Source organism: Phaseolus vulgaris, chromosome 6 (genome assembly GCF_051622355.1).
Source record: "Phaseolus vulgaris cultivar YP4 chromosome 6, ASM5162235v1, whole genome shotgun sequence".
Lineage (NCBI taxonomy): Eukaryota > Viridiplantae > Streptophyta > Magnoliopsida > Fabales > Fabaceae > Phaseolus > Phaseolus vulgaris.
This window is the reverse complement of record NC_143503.1, coordinates 12,889,200-12,914,012: the sequence shown is the minus strand read 5'-3', so window position 1 is coordinate 12,914,012 and position 24,813 is coordinate 12,889,200. Positions and strand designations below refer to the sequence as shown.

General features: G+C 42.6%; 1 protein-coding gene across 1 annotated transcript; it reads left to right on the top strand.

Moving 5' to 3' along the window:
• The first annotated feature begins 16,408 nt into the window (after positions 1 to 16,408).
• On the top strand, positions 16,409 to 24,131 carry LOC137831033 (linoleate 13S-lipoxygenase 2-1, chloroplastic). The gene is made up of 9 exons (XM_068638523.2): positions 16,409 to 16,865; positions 18,736 to 19,007; positions 19,622 to 19,862; positions 20,728 to 21,045; positions 21,735 to 21,820; positions 21,903 to 22,010; positions 22,082 to 22,395; positions 22,849 to 23,115; positions 23,213 to 24,131. The coding sequence occupies exons 1-9, from the start codon at positions 16,682 to 16,684 to the stop codon at positions 23,970 to 23,972; spliced, it is 2,550 nt and encodes an 849-aa protein (XP_068494624.2). The 5' UTR covers positions 16,409 to 16,681; the 3' UTR covers positions 23,973 to 24,131.
• The last annotated feature ends 682 nt before the right edge of the window (positions 24,132 to 24,813 follow it).

Here is a 24,813-nt window from a genome sequence, read left to right as displayed (position 1 = left end):
CTGTTTGCTCATCTTCCAATTGTTTCGAGCCCAATCCCTCAAAGATGCTAAACTCACTCCCTTTGTGTAGTTGGGCCTTAGTTGGCCCACTAACAATTAGGTCAAACGCGTTTCCACTCCTACTATTCGTTGGCAACCCCTTAGATGTCCCATCCTCCTTCTGCACTGGCGCATGCTTAGAATGAGCCCTGTCTGCGCTCGCTTTCCACGAGCAGCCTACGAGCTCCTCCAAAAGTGGCAACCTACTCATAGCCCTAGACTCCAAGACCTTACTAGGGCTACCTGTACTGGCGCCACCCCCTTGCCCCACCGCGTCCTCCGCCAGGAATCTCACTGAGCACTCTTCGTCTCCTTTCCCCCCCTCATATTGTTGAACATCAGCGTCGGAACCCTCCAATTCTAGCAACTCCTCGCCGAACTTCTCCTCCGACCCCTCGTCTGAATCACCACCTCGTGCCTCTCCCCCTCTGCCATGCGAACAACACCTACATGTGTTGTACGAAGGGGTTTCTTCTTCGAAAATGATCCTGCCTGTTGACCGGGACGCAAGAACCTTGCCTCCTCAAACCTGGACGACTTCTGCGCCGTGTTAGCCTCCGTCCTTCACCGTGATTCACCTCAAGAACCTGCAAAAGACAGAACGGCGCCGCTGCGGCCGATCACGCTCCGACGCCCAAGTCAGCGACTGAACCACCAAATTACTAAGAGAAATCTAGGAACTTTAGGAACCGTGCAAAATCTCTCTCAGCGTACTCTTTTTCTCGCAAGCGTAAAAGAAGTAATCTAAACGCGTGCGTACCTCAAAGTTCGTTAGAAACTCTTATATACCTGTTCACTTTCTCTCTCCTGACAGTTACACATCTGGACACGTGGCTCGTATCCAGCTGTACACGTGTCACCATCTGGAGCATCCTTGACTTGGGCGCCACTTCTTACTCTTCAGGCTTTTGGCTAAGTTACTTAGGCATGGAACAACTCAGCGCAAAGCTGCCTTGGAGCGTGATCTCTTCTGCGTGGCGAGTATGGGTGCCTTCATACATACCTTCCCTGTGGTCTCGCCGGCCGCTTTCATGATCTACTTCACTTGCTTCATCGTGCATGTCCAGGTGAGCTGTTCCCCGACCTCAACCTCTGGCTAGCTAGGAAATGACTATCTGACGACTTTATCCTCTGCTTCGAGGGCTTGGAACAAGCTTCCCTGATCCTTCGGCGATGTCCTTCTTTCGGCGATCTCTGACCATGTGGTCGTCTGGGTTCGCATCCGGCGACTTCATGTCAAACCCGTTGACAGTCGATTTAGGTATGCTAGAGATCGGAGCACGCCAACTTAATAACTGGCGACTACACGAGCCCCCCGACTTCCTTCCCTTCCGCCAGCCATGAGCCCTGCTTAACACGCCTACATAATAGCTTGCTGCCACGTCATCACTTCCGACTACTTGGACGGTACACAAGCCCCCCAGTCTTAAGCGAAGACTTGTCCAGCGAAAAGACTAAGTGGTCACGTCACAGCTAATCTACTTGGCGCTGGCGCGAAATTCCAAACGTTCGTACCTTCTGCTTTTCTGACGCTCCACCAAACACCTTTCCAATCGCTCGACACGTGGCTTTATCAACGGTCATCTTTAGCTGTCGTTTGCGCTCCCGAAAACGCTTGAAAAACCCTTAAACCCCTTTCATTTTCACTGTTTCATCATCTCTTTGCTTTCTCAAAACGCTCTGAGTTTCCTCTGCAAACCCACGACGCTCTTCAACTCTCTCAATCCCCAACTCCCTTCAACGTTTATCTGATCATCGAAAGGTACCTCTTTAACTTCCTCTGTTGATATTTGCTGCATTTTAACCGATTTGCATCATCCATTAACTGTCTGGTGCATACGCTGTGGGTTATTTCTTCTTCTTCCCCCTTTTCGTAACTTAGGGCTTCGTCTTCCATTACTTTCATCACAACGAACTTTCGTTCGTTCGTTTTTCATCCTTCGTTCACAATCGAGTCGACTTCTACAACCTTCGCTCATCTTTCTTTCCTTTTTTCCCTTGCAGTTCCCGTGATGGCTCGTACAAAGACCACCGCGAATCCTCCTCCTTCGTCGCGAAACCCTCCATCCCAAGCGCATAACCTACCACGAGCACCTGGTGCTCCCTCTTCCCAAGCTGAGAGGCCTGCAACCTCTCGCCCTAACCTTGCTCAGGCAACTCCACCAGTCGCCGGAGGAGCCTCCATCCCTACTCCAGACTACAAGAAGCTATACCCATGGGCCAACCCAACCTTACTGAAGGAGACTTGATGTGATTCCAATAGCCACATAGAACAAGATTCTTGACACTTTGAGGAATCACCTTGAGCTGGAAAATGTAGAGGCACTTTCTTAGAAGTTGGATCATGGTTCTAAGTCAAGAACTCACCAATACAAGTACCAATTCCCAAACTCATTTGGATGAACCAAATATTGTCAAATTGAATCAACAAAGGAATTGTAAAAGAGAAGACCGAACAGAATTAAACCACAAACAAATGTGCTGAACAGAATTTAGAAAACCAAAACATAGGTGCTGGAAAATTAAGGACAGCCGAACCAAAAAATGCTCAAGAACACAAGACAACAAGAGTAATTGAAAGAGAAGAAAGGAAGGAGAAGAGAATGCTCATGAAGATGGAAGATAGGTTGGATGATCACGCCACTAGAAGTATGGATGCTCCTAGATGAGTGTGGAAGCCGCCACTTGAGGAAACCATGGTCCTTCAAGATAAGACTAGAGTAGAAGCTCAAAAGCTCTCCAAATGCTCACTCCAATTTTGAGTATAGTTTCTTTAGATGAATTCAAATCTGAATTTTACAAGGAAGGCACCTCTATTTATAGCCTAAGGTGCTGAAAAATGAAAGCTAAACAATTCAAAATTCCCTCCAAAAGCCATCTAGAACCGGCGCTAATTGCCAAGCAAGGAAGGTGTGATCCCTTCCTTTACTTTGGCACCCCCTATTCTACTCCTACACCTATCTACTAATACACCCCCCTAAAGCTCCTATTTAAAAACCTAAAAGATGCTATAACAAAAAGAGGTTTCTAAGGTTTCCCTCTAAGCACCTTCAACTAAAGACAGTACAAAAAGAGAACATAAATGTCCTCTAGCTCCCAAGGCTTTGAACATGCTTCTTGTAATCCTTTGAGGTGGACTTTTACCTCCATGGGCGTCCTCCATTTGTGCCTCCACCTCTTCTTGAGCTTGATGAGTGGCCTCCATGTTCTCTTGGGCTTGATCTCCATCAAGACTTCTTCAGTGAACTCTGCACTGGCGGTGCTACGACTGAAGAAAGGGGACGAACCCAACCTCTCGTTCCACAAGGAGCACGACGACAAACTGATGGTGCTGCCTTGTCCTCCTGACGTGCCAATCTGTGCAGATGACAAGGGGAACAACGGCGAGTTGTTCTGCTTCATCTACACTACTTTCTTCAAGAAGGTGAAGCTCCGACTTCCCTTTACTCGTTTCGAGCGAGAACTATTAACCGAGCTCGACATCGCCGCTGCCCAGCTCCATCCCAACAGCTGGGCATTCGTGCGGGCGTTTCAAATCATGTGCGCGCACTTGGGACTACCGGCCTCGGTAGATGTCTTCCTTTTCCTGTTCGAGGCCAAGAATCCTGGAGATCGCCCTCGGGTGAGCCTGAACGAAATTGCTGGGAGGTCAATCCTCTCTATCTTCCAGCAGTCTTATAAAGATTGGAAGGGAAAGTTCGTCCAAGTGCGCCCAAACGATCAAGACCCCTCGCTGCTCGATGGCTTTCCCTTGTACTGGGTAAACAAGGGAAGCAAAGACTCCAAAGAAAGCTTTAGAAGGCCAAGAAGTCCTGACAACATGGGCGAGTTGGACAGGGACCTCTGCCTTTTCTGGAGGAGTGTAGCAGCTGCCAACATAACCTTTCCCACCTCCTCCATAATCTCCTTCGAGTTCTTCGAGGGCCAACTCGAAGCTCACATAGGTTAGCACTTACCTCAACATCTGGGTTTTTTGTCTTGTCCTGTATCTCTGTTATCTGTTATTGGGCGTTCTGCTCGCTGCGCACCAAACTTGGTTTTTATTTCCTGCACCATCTGTTTAACTCGTTTACACACGCATTCATACACTTCACCTTTGCCTTGCGCTTACTTGTATATTTTTGCTCTGTGCAGATCTCATGTTGGGCAGAGGAAAATTGGCTGAACTGAGGGCGCTCGCCCGCACCCACAAATTGGCATCGGGGTCCCAAACCGTGCCAAACTCAGTGGTGGAGATCGCCGCTGCCCAGGGCAGATCGCCCCCCAAAGGCTCGACTCCTCCAGAAGCTCTGCCCGCTCCTCAACGAAAGAAACTCATCTTGAGGAAACCAAAGAGGAAAACTCCTCAAGTGGTCCAAGAAGATGAAGAAGAGGACGATGAGGCGACTGAGGACGGCCTCGTTACCAAAAGGAGAAGGGTGGCGCCTTCTTCACCACCTACTCCACCTGCCCTTCCAACACCAACACCACCTTCTACCCCAGCTCCAACGCCGCCAGTCCAAGCAGTGCCCTTGGCGGCTGCACTTCCTGCGGTTGAGGCCAACGAGCCCAACTTCATGGAGAACCCTCCGAGTGCCTCCACGCCATTCGTATCCGCTGGAGAGGGTCCTCCTTCAACTGCCTCAATCGCCGAGGCTGCACCAGGTGGGGATGAGGGCGCTCATAACTCGCCGATAATCATCACCGAGTCCCCCATGTCACCACCACGCCAAGAAGCCCAACCTCAGCAACCAATTCAAGAGGGTGGTGGCGAGAACCAGCACCAAGCTCCTTCAGCGCCTCCACCAACAGCGGTTGCAAACCTTCCCTTCGCGGTCCAAGGGATCTGGGGGCCCTTCACAGCCAGGCTCAAAATGATGGCAGAGGACCTCCCCTCTATCATAACAAAAGCTGTGGAGAGCTCCAACAAGAAACTTCAAGGTGATATCTCCATACTCGAAGAGGAGAATCGCCTGATAAGGATCGAGGCGGAGAAATTGTCTTGCAACCTCATGATGGCTGAAATTGAACACTCGAGGGTGGAGGACGCCATGAGCACCGAGCTGAGGGTGGCGCGTAAGGAGGCCACCGATCTGCGCCAGAAGTTGCACCTCCTAGCTCAAGAGAAAATCGAGCTGGAGAGCAAGTTGGTCCCCTACCGTCTCAAGGTGGCTGACCTGGAATCATCAATTAAGGTGGATGCAGCCAAGGTAGAGAACCTTGAGAAGAGGTCGGTCGATCGGGAGGTTCTCCTAGGAAAAGTTGAAAAGGAGAGGGATGAAGTCGTGGCTGAGCTCGCCGAAGCTAGAGCGGAAAATGCAAAGATCGCTGCAGAGCTGGCCCAGGCGCGGGAGGAAAACAAGAAGGTTGTTGAAGGCCTCGCTCAGACTCGCAGGGAAACTGAAGAAGCGAGCTGACGAGCTGAAACAGCAAACCGAGGGGCTCAAGCAACAAAACGAAGAGCTTGAGCTGAGCTCCGCCCAAGTCCTCGCCGCCGGGTTTGATGCTGCCCTGGAGCAATTCTCTTGCCAGTACCCCGAGCTTGACCTCTCCATGATATCAATTTGTAACGAAGTGGTGGATGGGAAGATCGTCCCTTCTGAAGATTAGCTGCTTCCCCCCATCACTTATTTGTCTATTTTCTTTGCACAAACTTTGTAATAACTTTCTTTCTTTGTATTTGAACTGATGCCACTTTATCATAAATCTTTCTACTTCTTCATATGATCTCCCTGTTTGCCTTGCTTTTTCTTGTAAAAACCGCTTAAACAAAATTGACTTAGCAATTCCGCGGGCATAACTGTTTACTTACTGCTTCGAGCTCGACCAAACTACCAACTCTCGAACGATAGTATCTTAATAATTTGTGAACTTAAGGCAACGAGCTTCAGCGTGAAACTACTTACTAGACAGCAAGTTTCAGTCCAACTGATATCTTAAGGCATAGTTCACCTGATCTGCTCCATCAAATGGGCCCTTACTCATGCCATCGCCTGAATTTCTTCTGATCGCCAGAGGGTCTTGGCGATGTATGCTTCCTCTTGCCTTCACAACTTGGCTGTTGTTCCCTCATCTGGGGTAGAGGCGCCTTTCGGATCCTTCTCTACCTCCCTGAGCTTCAGAACAAGGAACCGGGTGGCTGGGCGTTCTCTTCGAACCTACCTTAGCCACCCTCTGAACTTCTTCCACCCTTTACACCATACCTGAACTCGTTCAAGACGAGAAGGATTTTATCTTGCCTGAACTCCCTCGACGGCGAGAAGGTCTTTAACTCGCCTGAACTCGCTCGACGGCGAGAAGGTCTTTAACTCGCCTGAATTCGCTCGACGGCGAGAAGGTCTTTAACTCGTGCCTCTACATTGCCCCAGGGGCTACATCTTCTCTCCCCTGGAGGCACTGAGGACTTTTCATTGGTGCCTCTACATTGCCCGGGGCTACATCTTCTCTCCCCTGGAGGCACTGAGGACTTTTTCTCTTCCTCGCCTGCACTCGCTCGACGGCGAGGAGGTCTTTTATCTCGTGCCTCTACATTGCCCCAGGGGCTACATCTTCTCCCCCCTGGAGGCACTGAGGACTTTTTACTCTTTCTCGCCTCAGAACGTGCGAGGGCGTTGAGGTCTTTAAAATGTTGATGGTGCCTCCGATCGCCGAAAAACGATGAGGACTTTTAACTTTAACTGATGCCGCCAATCGTCGAAAAACGATGGGGACTTAAAAACTTTTTAGAAAGCATGCAGTATATCTTCAAACTTGCCTTAAATCACATGCGAGTGACAAGGTCTTTCTTCAAAACTTTCGCAACAACAACAAGCATGCAATCTAAAACACTTTAAACTTTGAAAACTCTTCTTTATTGGGTGGCCTCATTAAAAACCCTCCTTAGGGAAAAAAGAGTGCCCCCTTCAAACTGTTTTAACAGAAACATTGCAAAGCTCTTCGTGTTTGTTTTTACTTATAAAGCTTTTAACTGTAATACAACTTGAGGTGCGTGGCGTTCCAAGTGCGAGGAATCGCCCCTCCTTCTAATGTTTCTAAGCGGTAGGCGCTGTTCCCGAGCGCCTCGGTTATTCTGAACGGTCCCGTCCACTTAGGCGACAACTTGTTCTCCATCTCGTACTGGTGGGCCTTCCTCATCACTAGGTCGCCTTCTTTAAACTGCCTTGGCATCACCTTCGAGTTATACCTTCGTTCAATCCTTCTTTTCACTGCCTCAGCTTTTAATCTCGCCTCCTCCCTGACCTCATCCAGCAAATCCAGATTCAACCTTCTTTCCTCGTTCGAGTCTTCCGCTACAAAGTTCTGGAATCTCGGCGAGCTCTCCTGGATCTCCACTGGAATCATTGCGTCGCACCCATAGACCAAGCTAAACGGGGTCTCATGGGTTCCCGATTGCTCGGTGGTGTGGTACGCCCAAACTATACGGGGTACCTCCTCAGCCCACGAGCCCTTGGCTTTCTCTAGTCTTCTCTTCAAGCCTCTTAGCAATACCCGATTGACGGACTCTACTTGGCCATTTGTTTAGGGATGCTCGACGGATGCAAACACTTGTTGAATTCCTACTTCTTCGCACAGCTTCTTCAACAGGTGACTTGCAAACTGAGTCCCGTTGTATGACACCAGGCGCTTAGGCACACCAAACCGGCACACGATGTTCTTCCATACAAAACTCTCGATCTTGTGTGCGGTGATCTGAGCTACTGGTTCTGCTTCGATCCACTTGGTCAAATATTCAATTGCCACCACCAAGTACTTCATCTGCCTGATCGCCAATGGGAATGGTCCCAGAATGTCGATCCCCCACGTATGAAACGACCAAGGGCTGTAAATCGACTTCAACTCTTCGGGAGGCGCTTTGTGCCAATCGGAGTGCTGCTGACATTGCTTGCAGCACTGCGCATACTTCTTGCAGTCCTCCCTCATTGTTGGCCAGTAGTAACCTGCACGGAGGGTTCTTGCGGCCAGAGCTCGACCCCCGACGTGACTTCCGCATATCCCTTCATGGAGCTCGGCCATAATTCTTGTACACTTCTCTCCGTGCACACATTCCAGGAGTGGGTGTGTGAACCCAAACCTATACAACTCGCCATCAATCATCGTGAACTTGCTAGAATTCTTCTTTATCTTCCTAGCCTCTGTTGGATCCAGTGGGAGAAGGCCATCTGCCAGGCATCGCTGGTACTGTGTTATCCACGTGTCTGGCTTATGCGTAGCGCAGACCTGCGTCATGTTCACCCTCTCTCCCCGACATGCTCTTATTCTCGGCGATCTCAAGGTCTCCTGAGTCAAAGACCTGTGACTCCTCGCCGCTTTCTGCGTCGACTTGCTTATTTGAAGAACCAGGTGATCTGCCACAAATGCCCTAGGCGTCTTCAGAGTTTCTTGGATCACTGTCCTCTGCCTACCCCCTTGCCCGAACTGGTGAGCTTAGCTAGCAAGTCAGCTCGGGCATTCTGTTCTCTGGGCACATGCACCACTTCGAAGGAGACAAAGGAACTCTTCAACTCCTGCACATACTCCAGGTAAGCCGCCATTTGTGGATCTTTGGCCTGAAACTCGCCTGTTACTTGTCCCATGACTAGCAACGAGTCACTCTTAGCCATCAGCACCCTAGCTCCCATCTCCTTGGCCAGCAAGATTCCGGCGATCAGCGCCTCATACTCTGCTTGATTGTTGCTGGCTTTGAAGGCAAACCTCAGGGACTGCTCAATCAGCACGCCGTTGGGCCCTTCCAAGATGACTCCAGCACCGCTACCCTGCTGGTTCGACGATTCGTCCACCGAGAGTACCCAACGGAAATCATCCCCCTCAACTCGCGTTGCTTCTGACGAGAGCTCGACCACGAAATCAGCGAAAATCTGCCCCTTGATCGGACCCCGGGGCTCATACTTGATATCGAACTCCGACAGCTCCACCGCCCACTTCACCATCCTCCCAGCTACGTCAGGCTTCTTCAGAACCTTCTGGATGGGCAAGTCGGTCATCACCAGTATGGTAAAACTGTGGAAATAGTGGCGCAACCTCCTCGCCGAAAATACTACAGCCAGCGCAGCTTTCTCCAAGGCCTGATACCTCACCTCTGGGCCCTGCAGCACCTTGCTGACGAAGTAAATAGGCCTCTGAGCCTGGTCTTGGTCTTGGGCGAGCACCGCACTCACCGCCCTCTCAGTCACAGCAAAATACAACCTGAGAGGGGTCCCCACCAACGGTTTGCACAGAACCGGCGGGCTCGCCAGGTACTCTTTAAGCTTGACGAAGGCCTTTTCACACTCCTTCGTCCAGGCAAACTTGTTATTCCGCCTTAAACACTGAAAGTACGGATGGCCCTTCTCTCCGCTAGCTGATACGAAACGAGATAGGGCGGCCATCCGACCCGTAAGTTGCTGCACCTCCTTCACGGTAGCCGGGCTCCTCATCGCCAAGATGGCAGCACACTTATCAGGGTTGGCTTCTATTCCTCTCTCAGTTAAGAGGAAACCCAAAAACTTCCCTGCCTCCACGCCAAAGATGCACTTCTCGGGGTTCAGCTTTAACCTGAACTTGGAGTTGTGGTGAACAATTCCTCCAGGTCCGCAACGTGCTTGCTCTTCTCCGGCGAGGTCACGACCATATCATCCACGTACGCTTGCACATTCCTCCCCAGCATCGGTGCAAGGACCCTATCCATCAACCTCTGGTACGTGGCCCCCGCGTTCTTCAGCCAAAAGGGCATCACCTTATAGCAGTAGCACGATCTCTCGGTCATGAAGGCGGTCTTCTCTTCATCCATGGGATGCATCTTTATTTGGTTGTACCTAGAGAAGGCGTCCAGGAAACTCAGCAGCTTGCACCCTGCAGCACTGTCGACCAGGGCGTCTATGCTTGGCAAAGGATACGAATCCTTTGGGCAAGCCTTGTTCAGATCAGTGAAATCGACGCACATGCGCCACTTCCCATTGTTTTTCTTCACCAGCACGACATTGGCCAGCCACTCAGGGTACTGGACTTCCCTGATATGGCCTGCAACGAGGAGCTTCTGGGTTTCGTCCCTGATCGCCTGCCTTCTCTCCTCGTTGAACTTCCTTCTTCTTTGTCGCACTGGTCTGACCTGGTTGTCCATCGCTAGATGGTGACACAAGAAGTCGGGGTCAATTCCCGGCATGTCTGAAGCAGACCATGCGAAAGCATCCAGATGCCGCTCTATCACCTTGGCAATCTGGTCTTGGAGCTCAGCCTCCAAGGATCTTCCCACTTGAAGACCTTTCCCCCGATCTCCCTTTCGAGCCACTCCTCGACGGGTTTGGGTCTAGCTTCCCTGGCGATCACCGCCCTGGCGATTCCCAGCTCCCTCGCTTCCTCGGGGCGGTTCCTCGCCTCTTCTTCCCGCTCGGCGTTCTCTCCCTCAGCCTCAGCATCCACCATGGCGACGTCGCCCTCGGTGGCCACCTCCATCGCTGCACCAACAACTCGCCACTCTGTGGGCTTGGGCTCCACACCGGGAGGCGACGTCGTTGTGATGTAACTTACTGACCTTTTGTTTTTCAGGCTATTCTCATAGCATTTCTTCGCTTCCTTCTGGTCAGATTTGATGGTGATCACCACCCCTTCCATCGATGGCAACTTCACCTTCATGTGCCTGGTTGAAGGCACGAATCCTATTCTGTTGAGTGTTGGTCTTCCCAACAGAATGTTATAGGCTGAGGGAGCATTCACGACGAGGTACTTGATTTTCTCCGTCCTCGAGCCCGCCTCATCCGTGAATGTAGTTCTTAATTCGATGTACCCCCTGACCTCCACTTGATCGCCAGCGAACCCGTACAGGCACCCTCCATAGGGCCTCAACTGGTCAAGGGGCAACTGCAGCTGTGGGAAAGTCGGCCAGAACATCACATCTGCCGAGCTTCCTTGGTCCACCAGAACCCTGTGGACCTTCCTTCCCGCCGTAACCAGCGAGATGACTATAGGATCGTTGTCATGAGGCACAACGTCCCGGAGATCTTGCTTTGTGAACGTAATGTCCACATCCGGCGAGTGATCTTCGAACATGTCCACCGTCATCACAGACCTCGCGTACTTCTTCCTCTGTGACGCGGTGCATCCACCACCCGAGAAACCTCCTGCGATGGTGTGGATCTCTCCATGAGTGGGCATCTCATGCTGCTGAGCCTCACCACCCGCCGGCTGAGAGCTCGATGCGCCCCCCGTTCTTCTGTCCAGCAGGTAATCGTTCAGGAAACCGCTCTTGACCAGGTCGTCGAGCTGGTATCCCAATGCTAAACATGAATCAACGGTGTGACCAAAGCCCTGGTGGAATTCGCACCAGGCGTCTGGCTTTGGTCCCAACACCTTGCCGCCCACCTTCTCCGGCGCCTTCAGCCTGGCTGCTATATTGGGGATGGCGATCAGGTCCGCCAATCCCATCACAAACTTATGCTTTGGTGGGCGATTGTACTCCCTGGGGCGCCCTGGGCCCCTGCCCTTGTTTTTCCTGGGATCATAAGGATGGCGGGTCCTTTGATCCCTCCTGGCCGCCGCTGTCTCCAGCACCCTCTGTGGCTGGATCCTGGTCTGGGCACGTGTCCTAGCGGGGGCCACGCTCCCTCTTTTCTCGGCGACCTCACTTTCATCGGCGATGTGGGCCACCGCTAGTCGCCTAACTTCAGCAAACGTGGCGGGGTGAGCCCTGATCAGCGCCTCGCAGAAAGGTCCCGGCAGCACGCCCTTCTTGAAGGCGTAGACCAACATTTCTTCGTCCTTGGCCGGCGAGGGGACCATCTGCGCCCCAAAACGATTCAAGTAGTCCCTGAGGGACTCTCTCTGGTACTGCCTTATGTCGAACAGATCATAAGACACCCTAGGGGGCGCCTTGTTCACTATGTACTGCTCGACGAAAAGCTTTGAAAACTGCTGGAAGTTGGTTATGTGACCTGTAGGTAGGCTCACAAACCATTCCAGTGCTGTCCCCTGGAGCGTGCTCACAAACATCTTGCAATACACAGCATCCGAGCCTCCTTACAGCATCATCTGCGTGTGGAACGTGGTGAGATGCGCCTCAGGATCCTCCACGCCGGTGAAAGTAGCCTTCACGGGTACCACGCTCGTAGGGATAGGCGTGTCTGTGATCGCCCGAGCAAAAGGCATGGGGAAAACGCGAGGTGGCGACGACGGCGCGACCTCTTCAACGACTGGGCGCCCTCTCTGCTCCTGGAGAGCTTGGCGCAACTCCTCAGTCACTTTGCTGAGCTCTTCATTCCTGGCCCGAGAGGCGACCAGGTCCTCATGCATCTTTGCCTGCTCTATGCGCGAGGCTTCCACATTCGCCTGCAGCGAACGCATGATCTCCACCATCTACGCCATAGTCATGGCACCTTCAGCAGCAACTGGCACAACTGGACTTGAACGGTTGCTTCTCATTTTTCTCATGAAAACTTAGCAGATCACAAAGAGCGACGAACAAAGCCTCCTTCAGCAACGACTTCACAGAAACTCGCGACTTCACCACTAAACCACCGCTTCTCCAGCAAGCTCCCGATTCACTAACCAGAAACGCAATCGAACAGAGAAAGCACCGAACAATCGATTGAAAACCGCGCGAATAGCAAGAAACTCCAAGAAAACCGATCGAAAGCTCGAACGATCGGTGGAAAACCTCACACTACCGATCAAAACCCAAACGAACGGTAGAAACTTCGAAACCACCGAACAAAACTCGAGCGAACGGTGGAAAACCTGAAACCACCGAACAAAAGCTCGAACGAACGGCGGAAAATGGTTGCACCAGCACACAACCACACAGGAACTACAGGAACTCCAAGAACTCACGCTGTGGATGGGAACAAGTTTTACACGACCCCACGGTGGGCGCCTGATGATCCTGCCTGTTGACCGGGACGCAAGAACCTTGCCTCGTCAAACCTGGATCGACTTCTGCGCCGTGTTAGCCTCCGTCCTTCACCGTGATTCACCTCAAGAACCTGCAAAAGACAGAACGGCGCCGCTGCGGCCGATCACGCTCTGACGCCCAAGTCAGCGACTGAACCACCAAATTACTAAGAGAAATCTAGGAACTTTAGGAACCGTGCAAAATCTCTCTCAGCGTACTCTTGTTCTCGCAAGCGTAAAAGAAGTAATCTAAACGCGTGCGTACCTCAAAGTTCGTTAGAAACTCTTATATACCTGTTCACTTTCTCTCTCCTGACAGTTACACATCTGGACACGTGGCTCGTATCCAGCTGTACACGTGTCACCATCTGGAGCATCCTTGACTTGGGCGCCACTTCTTACTCTTCAGGCTTTTGGCTAAGTTACTTAGGCATGGAACAACTCAGCGCAAAGCTGCCTTGGAGCGTGATCTCTTCTGCGTGGCGAGTATGGGTGCCTTCATACATACCTTCCCTGTGGTCTCGCCGGCCGCTTTCATGATCTACTTCACTTGCTTCATCGTGCATGTCCAGGTGAGCTGTTCCCCGACCTCAACCTCTGGCTAGCTAGGAAATGACTATCTGACGACTTTATCCTCTGCTTCGAGGGCTTGGAACAAGCTTCCCTGATCCTTCGGCGATGTCCTTCTTTCGGCGATCTCTGACCATGTGGTCGTCTGGGTTCGCATCCGGCGACTTCATGTCAAACCCGTTGACAGTCGATTTAGGTATGCTAGAGATCGGAGCACGCCAACTTAATAACTGGCGACTACACGAGCCCCCCGACTTCCTTCCCTTCCGCCAGCCATGAGCCCTGCTTAACACGCCTACATAATAGCTTGCTGCCACGTCATCACTTCCGACTACCTGGACGGTACACAAAACAATCTGGCAAAGAATGTCGTTGATCTTCATATCCAACACCAGGCGAATGTCTCGTCCCACCGTTGTCCTTACTCTTAGCCTTGCAAACTCCAAATCTTTGAATTTAGACGTAGCTCCATCTACCTCTACCAAGGATCCTACATGAGCAGCAACGCGTTCAAAGCATCCTCTGTTGCAGCCCATAGCACCTGGCTCAAATGATTTTGTTGTCTACTTCGAAGGATTCTGACCAGGGCTACCCTCAAGGACACTCTCGAACTAATCTTTGTTATGCTTAATCAAATTCTCCATTCCTTCCTCTCCCTCTAGCGTTAGAAGGACCTTTCTATCACCCATATACCGCACCTTAACCTCATTGATCCCTCCCTTTACAAATTCATCGTAGAGTTGGTCAAAAGAAACACCTGAAGGCAAGTGCCCTACAACACTATTAACCATCCATGGCAGAACAAGGTGTTGGGTTGTAATTACTGTTCCTTTCCTATGTTCTTGTGGTGATCTTCTCACGACGTCTGCATAGGACTGCTCCCCTCTGTGCACCCTTCAAACCTCCTTCCCTTTATTTTCTCTCCACACCGCCGTGTTTCTAGACTTTCTGGAATCAGACCCTCTTTCATGTTGTTTATGAGCCTCCTTGTTAAAGCTCTTCACGTTTCCAAAACCATAACCATTGTGTTTCCTAACCTCACGTTGCCTTCTAGCCTTTTGATCCAACTCATTTCTTCTATATCTTGGGATGTTAACGTAGAGCTTCCTACTTCCAATGAGACTTTGACTCAACTCCCTCTCAAGCCTCCCCACATAGTCCATATCAAAGAACCTAACAAACCCAAATCTTCTTCCCCATATATTTAGTCTATGAGAGATGAAGACCTCTTTCACCATAGCCCACATTTGGAATGTGTACCGACCAGTTCTCGGACGTCGTTGACCGCTAGTAATGGTGGGCCACGAGCGGCGTGGGACAGTGCCTTGCAAGACACATGAGCCAAGGTGCTGAAGAGTGGTCAGACGTCGATCACCAGGATGTGCTGATGTGTCCTCGGCAATAGAGTGAGGGCGATGTGACATCAGACATCGGTGACTCAAACAGGAGAGCTGGGCCACGTGAGGTGGATCCCAGACCATACACCAGTATCACTAGGGAGAAGCCTAGGTTACGAGGGGTCCATGCGTGCGGAGTGAATGACGCGTTCAGGCGTAGCACAAGTAAAAAGCCTCTGGAAGGCCCATTAGGGTTATGTTCCAAGAGTAAGCTGCATGCATGGCACGTGAACATCTAGGGCACTCCCAGGACGAATGGGCCCAAAGATTAGGTGCACAAGTTAGTACCCAGGTGGTCATCCCGTCAGAGGTTGCACTCTAGTAAGGGAGCATTACGCGCTAGATTTCCCTAAGAGTGGGTGATAGCGACGCTAAGGCACACCCTCAGTAACCCTAATTGCGGTTAGCGGAAACAACGCAAATCCTAGAGTATATAAAGGGTAGTATCAAACCTAATAAGGTACGCAACATTTACGCAAATACACACAGATTACACAAAGCTTTTTATAGCTAAGTTTTGGTGTTTCCTGACCTAGTACTGACTTGAGCGTCGGAGTGCAAACGGCCTCTAGGGCACTCTTTGTCTTTGCAATTTCAAGTTTTTTGATCGCAGGAAAGCACGAATAAAGGCAGAGAGAATTAGGGGCATGTGATTGTTGTAGACGTATGAAGACAATCGAGTCAACCGACAAGAACAAAAAATCTTCTATCATATCATATTCCTTACAGCTATCCGGGAAATTTGAGAAAAAAAAAGTAGTGAAGCTGTTTGAAGATTGTAGAGGCTTGGAACGCTCATAACTCCTCCATCTATTGCTCGCCATGATTATTTTATCTAAAACTTCACTTTTACAATTGAAATTAATTCTTTCTTCCTATGAAATCCTCTTAGATTCTCGATCTTTTCCGTAATTTTAAAAAGAAAATATTTTTCAGTTAATTCTTTTATTAACTAAAATATTTTTGAATGATTTTAAAACCATCCGCATGATTGAATATTGATAAAAAAAAAAGAGAGAGGATAGATTCTAACTTAACCAATTTTAAAACGATTTGATTAACGGAGGAATAGCAAGATACATGTCACAAAATTTTAGAATTTTCTTAGTAATTAATTTTTTATACGTTAAAAACTAAGTGGAAGAAGACAATTTTACTTAATAAACAAATAATTGATGATGATATATAGTCTAATATCAAAGTGTAAGACGCTAATCACATACTGTAATTGTAAACAAAAAGCTTATCTGAACTACAATTACATACACTAAAATAGAAAATAATTCCCCTCATTACGTCTTCTCAACTAGTGTTTCCACATATTTATCTGAGAAAAAACATCTACCATGTCTGAAAAATTACACGAGACAAAATTTAATCCCACACTCATCATTGTGAGAGAAAAAGGCAAATTCAAAGTCATCAATAACAGGCAAATGACCAGTGAACGTATTCATTATCTTACCAATAAGGAAAACAAACTTTTTATGGCTATTTATGTTCATTTAGTTTTATTTGAACTTTTTACGTAAACATTGATGGGTGAAGGGTCCATTTTAGAAGCCACGAGAGACCCCAAAGGAAAGTCTGACACTTAATTAAATAGGTGGTGCATTGTTGCGTTGGGGGAACAACCATATCCACTGAAATAACAGCACATGGAGCAAACTAAGAGTCAATATGTGCACCAATCCATTACAAATAGTGCATTTTCTCCCTTTTTTTTGAGCTATAAATGCACTCACAATAGCTGGTTCTAGAGTCAAGGTAAACTCTCTTTCACTAAGGGACAGAGAGAGGTTTTCATAGGGTGTGTATTTCGTTGTGTGAAAGCTGTGATGAAGAAAAATAGTGGCATGTCCATCATCAACCCTAAATGGAGGAATGTGAAGGTCACTGTGACCGTGAAGCGAAGTGGTGATGGACTCCTAACCAGTCTTGTTCGAGGTGGTGTTGAAGGGATTGAAGAGTTCGTAGGGAAAACTCTTGTTTTGGAGCTTGTGAGCAATGATCTAGATTCAAGTACGTTTTTCATTCTGCTATGTATTTATCCTCCTCCTTTGTTTATAAAGTTAGTCCATCTTATGTGTCAAGAATCTTACACTTAATCACTTATAGCACATCCATTTACTAGAAATTTTTTATTTAATTTCTATAACAAAATTCCACAAAATAAAACTAATTTATAGTGTATAAGTGTAACGAATTATTATTTTAAAAGTTATTTTTTTAAGAATTAACTAATTTTTTTTATTAACAATAAAAAATAATTGAAGAATAAATTGAAAAAAGATAAAGGGTTGCCTGAAAATATGAGACGGGAGAGACAGGATAATAAAAGCCTGCATATGTGTTTCCCCTCTACTACCTAATAGAGTACTAATCTATCAAAAATTTTGAAAATCATGAAATAAAAAAAAAAATTGAGATCAAAATAATTAGTTGCAATAGTAACTAAATTAAAGACCATTTTACAAAAATATCTAGTTTTTAAATTAGTTTATATTATTTGTTAAATAGTTTTTAAATTGGTATCTAATTAGCAACCAAGGTTTTAACTACTAATTATTTAGTTTTTAAATTTGGTAGCAAAAACTTTTATTGCTAATTAGATACCAATTTAGAAACTATTTAACAATAATAAAAATTAATTTAAAAATCAATTTTTTTTAGTTTCTAAAATATCTATAATTTAATTACTATTGTAACTAATTATTTTTATCTTTAAAAATTGGTTTTTGTTTCATGATTTTCTTGCTATAAAGACCAGAATTGTGCATTCAAATAAAGCCACACCAAGAAACAGAAAAAGAGACTCAATATTATCCCAAAAAATTATCCTACATAAAATCAAGAGCAAAATATATTATTAAAGTATGCTGACAGTTAGTATAAAAAAACAATATTCTATCTAAAATTGCAAAACATACTTGCAATTCATTCCTTTCTTCTTCCTATTGATTTTATTTTAATGATTATAAATAAATTGGGTGGGTACACTAGTCAGAATAAAAAAATAAAGATTTAGAATACTTATTATGAATCTATGATCATGTTTTAACCTATACCAAGATAAATCTTCTTCTATATTAACTATTGTATTCTAATAACATTATTTCTATATTCATATCTACTCAACAATAGTAATTCACATTCATTTTCAAACTTTGTTACATTTAGTCAATCAAATTGGTTAAAGTGTACATCAGCCTCCATATGATAGGTAGAGGACCTTCCTAGCAATAAATGACTAGCAGCCACTACCGGAAAAAAATGTAGGTTTGGGGGTATTGTCTTGATTAGGTGATTTAGTTGGTTGGTTTGAATAAGGTTATTCTAAATTTTTAATTTTTAATAATGTAGTTGATATGTATAAAGGTTGAATCATCTCTTGGTTCATATAATATATATATATATATATATATATATATATATATATAAAAAAGTCCCAACCTCCTAATTCTATCGTTAATTTAATCATTTCTGAAGTTTTTTCTTAAAAACAAGGTGATGGATTAATATTGTTAATGATCAAAGAAAGTGTAATTGTTCCATGTCATTTTTTTTATGCAAGATAAAGGTGAGGCAGTAGACATGTGAAATGAAGAAAAACTAGTTTATGCTATTTTGTGACCGATCGAAAATAGACTTAATAAATTTAAGAAAATTAGACAAATTAAAATTACGTTTATTTTAACTATATAATTTTTAATCCCAAAATTATTGATGAATAATAATCATTGAATTAATCTTCTTTATGACATATCTTTTAACTGAAAAACATAAAATAAAAAAATTGTCAGTCTTATTTTTTTTTATATATTGTTTAAAACTTTTTTATATGAGAATTTAAACTCATAATATCTTTAACATCTCTTTTTCATGAATGAAGAAACAAACTTAGAGAGAAAGACAACAAAAGGTGATGCAAAGAAGAGGCAGGAAAAAGAGAATGATGAGGTGGAATATGAGGCAACATTTGAGTTACCAGCAGAGTTCGGGAAAGTGGGAGCTGTTTTGGTTGAGAATGAACACAACAAAGAGATGTTTTTGAAGAGCATAGTCTTGAATGGCTTCCCTGATGGCCTTGTGCATGTCACCTGCGAGTCATGGGTTCAACCAAAGCATGAGACTCCTGTGAAGAGAGTCTTCTTTATTGACAAGGTTAGTATCATAATATAATGTGTCATTTTAACCTTCATAATTTTATGGGATGGAGGAACAAACACTTCTATTTAGAATCATTAAAGTTGTTTTGTTTTCACTTAATAAAAATATTAGCAACAAGTTTTCATACCTTTTTAACAAAAATGTTTTATGGAGTAAAATTCATGTTGGTCCACTAAACATGTGTGATCCCTGTCTTGATTTGATATGTTTGTTTCTCAAACTGGTTGCGTCTAAATAGGGTTTTATATTACCTCTTAAAATATCAATACATAATGTTTTACTGTTGAAACTTTAGTGGAAATCACCAGAGTTTTATTCTCACATCATTAAAATACTTATTACACTACCTAAATTTTATATTGGTGAGATTTTCCTACTAGTACTTGGTGAAACTTTACAAAATCCAAAATAAAATTAACAGAAAGATAACTTTCACTGATTTTCACATAAAATAAATAGGAACATATTTCCATGAAAAATAACTAATTAGTAGTGTTAACATTCTTCAGGAATTTTACCTAACAAAAAAGAGTGTTAGAAAAATGATGTCATAGGGTGCGCTCCTCTTTGTTTCTTTTAAACTTAACACTGTTTCTGTGATTAACTAGTCATATTTGCCATCACAAACACCAAAAGGATTGAGAAGGTTGAGGGAAGAGGCGATGAAGCAACTAAGAGGAAATGGAGAAGGAGAACGCAAGAGCTCTGACAGAATTTATGATTATGATGTGTACAATGATCTTGCAGATCCTGATTCTAACCTTGATTTCAAAAGACCTGTTCTTGGTGGCTCCAAACAGTATCCATATCCAAGAAGGTGTCGTACTGGTCGAGAACACACTGATTCAGGTTGTTTTTCCTCAGTTTAGTAATTTCATTTTTCCATAAACTCATTTGTTTAAGTTTCATAAACATTATCAATAATGTAACAAAAATAAATATTTGTTGTCAACCAATTAAAATAAACATGTTTAAATAGTATTTCTCTTTCAACACTTATATACAATTTTCTCACTTTTTCACTAATTTTTTTTATATTAAATAACATCTAATTAAAAATTAAAAATAATTAATCATAATATTAATTAACTTAGATACTATTTTATAAATTAAAAAAATAAAAATTTATAAAATAAATTTTAAATTGTTATTTAGTATTAATTACCAAAATTTTACCTATAAAATAGTTTAGATTTTAAATTAATATTTAATTAAATTAGTGACTAGTTTATAATAATTAATAGTTAAAATTTTAATAATTAATATTATATATCAATTTAAAAATTATTTTATAAACTTTTGTTTTGTTGTTAATAGAAATTACTTTATATAAGAATGATTCTTTAATTTATAAAATAATTTATAACTTAATTAATATAATGATTAATTATTTTTTATTTTTAAATTAATTGGTATTTAATGATTATCATATCCAGTGTTTAAAATAATAAAGAGTATTAGAGAGATTTTATTGTCAATTCTGTAGGATGATAGGAGTGAGCTAGTTGTAAGAGCTTTAGATAGCTTACAGGAATTTTCACATCAAATTTATGACTTCATTGTAAAGAGAATTGGAAATGAGGTCTCAATTGGTGATTATAGATGCTAAAAACATTGATGGGTTTCTCTATTTGGTTGCAACAAAAGCTTTAAGAACAACAGAAACAGTCTTAAAATCACTATATTTTTGCTTACATTAATTGTTGTTTTCCAGACCCATCTACTGAGAAGAGAAGTTCAAGCTTCTATGTTCCTCGTGACGATGCATTTTCTGATGAAAAACAGTCACAGTTCACAATGAGCACAATATCCTCAGGACTAAGTGCAGTTTTAGAATCTTTAGATGCAATTCTGACTGACCAAGATCTTGGATTTAAAAGTTTCGAAGAAATAGACACCATCTACAAAGAAGGTTTTCACTTACCAACTCTTAAAGACAATGGTTTCCTCCAAAGTGTAATTCCCAGGTTGATCAAGGTTGCTAATGATAGTCAGAACATTTTGCGCTTTGATACCCCAGAAACAATTAAGAGTAAGAACATTTATAGCCACACAACAAGTGCTTATTTTTAAATTTCATAATGTTGGAAAACTTCTTTGCATTACTTGCTTTTTTATCTTGTCAGATTCTAGTAATGTTTAAAATTTCTAATCCAAATCTACTGCATATATTGAATAACTTCATAAACTTTAATCAATTTTGGCGGATTTACAGATTATTAATGTCATGGACTATTTTTCCGAAAAAAAAAAATCTTATAACCTAATTAAACTGTAATTTTGGTTTGGATGTAATCCTAGTTTGTCTCAAATTTTGTTTATGAGAGTTAAATTGTATCTTAAATACCCTCTTTTAAAAAAAAATTATAAAATTAAAAAAAGATAAGGATATTAATTGTTTGGTGATAGGGTGATAGTGGGATATGAACCCTGTAACTTAAACAAAATAAAGGATATTGTGGCACTACGAATAAAAAGACCAAAATGAAACTAGTAAATAAAATAAAGTAATGGGAAATGAAAGCTCAAGATTTATATTGTATTAACAAATAACAGAATACAGGGTCAACCCAAGTTTATGTCTATAACCATTTTTGAGAACTGGGGTTACTGTAGTGATCCAAAGTTCAAGTGGTTCAAATAATTTACCTAACACTAAATGATACAACAAAATGAAAAAGTTTCTGCAGTTCTTGATGAGTGTGAGTTTTGGAAATCCAGGGGACAGATTCTTTTGGTTTTCAGATGAGGAATTTGCTAGGGAGACTTTGGCTGGTGTGAACCCATGTAACATCCAATTGGTCAAGGCAAGAGGAGCTATAATATATAATTTGTTAAATACTTTCATGATGCAGTCTATGCTCAATGTTTTCTTCTTGGTATATGTAGAAATGGCCTCTGAGAAGTAAACTTGAACCCCAAATCTATGGTCCACCAGAATCAGCTTTCACCAGAGAAGTCATAGAGCCACAAATTGGTTACGGCACAATTGAAGAGGTATAAAACCAACATTGAGTTTGTTAAATTTATAATGTTTCTTAAAAGTGGTTTCCTTTGGATACATGTAGGCCATTAAAGACAAGAAGTTGTACATGTTAGACTATCATGATTTATTCTTACCATATGTAAACAAAGTGAGAGAGATGATGGGAACCACACTCTATGGATCACGAACACTATTCTTCCTCACCAAACAAGGCACATTGAAGCCACTAGGTATTGAGCTAACTAGGCCACCTATGAATGGTAAGCCACAATGGAAGCAAGTCTTTACACCTGCTTCTCATTCAGTTTCTCATTCAACCAATCTCTGGCTTTGGAGGCTTGCCAAAGCTCATGTTCTTGCTCATGATGCTGGTTCTCATGAGCTTGTAAATCATTGGTGAGTATAAAAATAAGCATGCCATTCTTTCTCTTTACCTTGCATATTGAGACATATATAAATTTTTAAAAAATTAAATAAAAATCAATTTTAAAAATAAAAAATTAATTAATCACTATATTAATTAACTTAAATATATCAAAAATAGTTTCTATTATATTAATAAAATTTATAAATTAGTTTTTGAATTGGTATTTAATTAGTTATTAATATTTTAATTTATGTACTTTATTAAATACAAATTTAAAAATTAATTTAAATTTTTTTATAATTTCAACAAGTAACTTTTTTAATCTTTAAAATAATATTTAATTTAATCAATAATAATTAATTATTTAAAAAAAAATTTGATTTTTATTTAATGATTATTAAATAATTTTATAATTAAGTTATGAAAAGTTGAAAGTGTTAAGAGATGCTAACTAGCTCTATATAAATTATCAATTTTTTTAGGTTAAGAGCTCATGCTGTGATGGAACCATTTGTCATTGCAACAAATAGGCAACTTAGCGCCATGCATCCAATATACAAACTACTGCATCCACATTTCAGATATACTACTGCTATCAATGCATTTGCTCGTGAAGTGCTTATCAATGCAAATGGGATCATTGAAAAATCATTTTCACCTAATAAATACTCAATGGAGTTAAGCTCGGTAGCTTATGATCAACTTTGGAGGTTCGATTTGCAAGCACTCCCTAAAGATCTTATTGATAGGTAAATATAGAGAGATGTGGTTGATGATTTTCTTGTGTTTGTGATTTTACAACTACATAAACCATTCATTTACATTTCTGAACTGCTGTTTTATCAGAGGAATGGCTGAAGTAGATTCTAATGCACCACATGGCCTAAAGCTAACAATTGAAGACTACCCTTTTGCCAATGATGGTCTTCTTATATGGGATGCCATCAAACAATGGGTCACTGACTATGTCAACCATTTCTATCCAAGCCCAAGCATCATAGAGTCTGACCAAGAGCTCCAAGCATGGTGGACAGAAATTAGGTTAGTTGGTCATGGAGACAAATCTGAAGAACCATGGTGGCCAAATCTTAAAACACCAGAAGACCTTATTGACATCGTCACCACCACAGCTTGGATTGCATCTGCTCATCATGCAGGTGTGAACTTTGGCCAATATACCTATGCGGGCTATTTTCCTAATCGACCAAATATTATAAGAAACAAAATGCCTACAGAAGACCCTTCTAAGGAAGAGTGGGAAAAATTTGTAAACAAACCTGAGCAAACACTTTTGGAGAGTTTTCCATCACAGATCCAAGCAACTACAATGATGGTAGTTTTTAACGTATTATCGTATCATTCCCCAGATGAAGAGTATATTGGGCAATTCATGAAGCCATCATGGTCTCAGGATCCAACTATAAAGGCTTCCTTTGAAAGGTTCAATAGGAGACTGAAGGAAATTGAAGGCATCATAGACTCAAGGAATGAAGATACCAATTTGAAAAACAGACATGGTGTTGGAGTAGTACCTTATGAGCAAATGAAACCATTTTCAGAGCCTGGAATCACTGGAAAAGGAATTCCTTATAGTGTATCCATTTAGAAAGATTCGTTATTTTAAATGGATATTACTCATTTACAATATTTGATATGATTTTTTTCTATTCAGTTTTATTAAGTTTGATACACTTCTAAAATGTCTATTTAATTCTATTTATTTATTATTGATAAAATAAATTGATGCGTTTTAGTTTTAGTATTAGTTTTCCTTTCTCACATTTATTTTTAGTGTGCAAGAAGATTTGTATTGTGGCACAGTATATATGGCCAACATCAAACTTTTCATATTATAGTCTGAAATAAACATTTTATCTTAATCTAACTTATTGTAAATAATTTTTTATCGAAAACAAAAAATAGAATAAATAAAAGTACTAAGAATACTCTAATTCATTATAGAAATTTAATCCAATTTCTTGAAAATAATTTTTTATTTAAATAAATGAATAAAAAACATTACAAGAAAATCATTAAATAGTAATCAAATTTAGAAAAAAAATAATTAATCATTATATTGAATAAATTGAATACTATTTTAGAGATTAAAAACTTATTGATATTTAAAATGTTTTCTGTTATTAATAAAAAAATATAAAATAATTTTTAAATTGGTATCCAAATTAAATACCAGAGTTTTAACTACCAATATTTTAAATTTTAAATAGTCTTTAAAAGACTAATAGAAACTAATTCAGAATATAAAGTAGTTAGTAGTTAAAATCTTAGTAACTAATAGTTAGATACCAATTTATAAACTATTTTATAAACTTTTATTAATAATATAAACTACTTTTAATACCAATAATTTTTTTTTAGTTTATAAAATATTCTCTAATTTAGTAATATTAACTAATTATCTTGATTTCTAAAATTAGTTTTTGTTA

Excerpts from the sequence above, each read along its gene's own strand:
- LOC137831033 (XM_068638523.2), top strand. The coding sequence starts at position 16,682 with ATGAAGAAAAATAGTGGCATGTCCATCATCAACCCTAAATGGAGGAAT. Across the intron at positions 19,863-20,727 it reads TCGAGAACACACTGATTCAG|ACCCATCTACTGAGAAGAGA; the intron begins GTTGTTTTTCCT and ends GTTGTTTTCCAG. Across the intron at positions 22,011-22,081 it reads GTTACGGCACAATTGAAGAG|GCCATTAAAGACAAGAAGTT; the intron begins GTATAAAACCAA and ends GGATACATGTAG.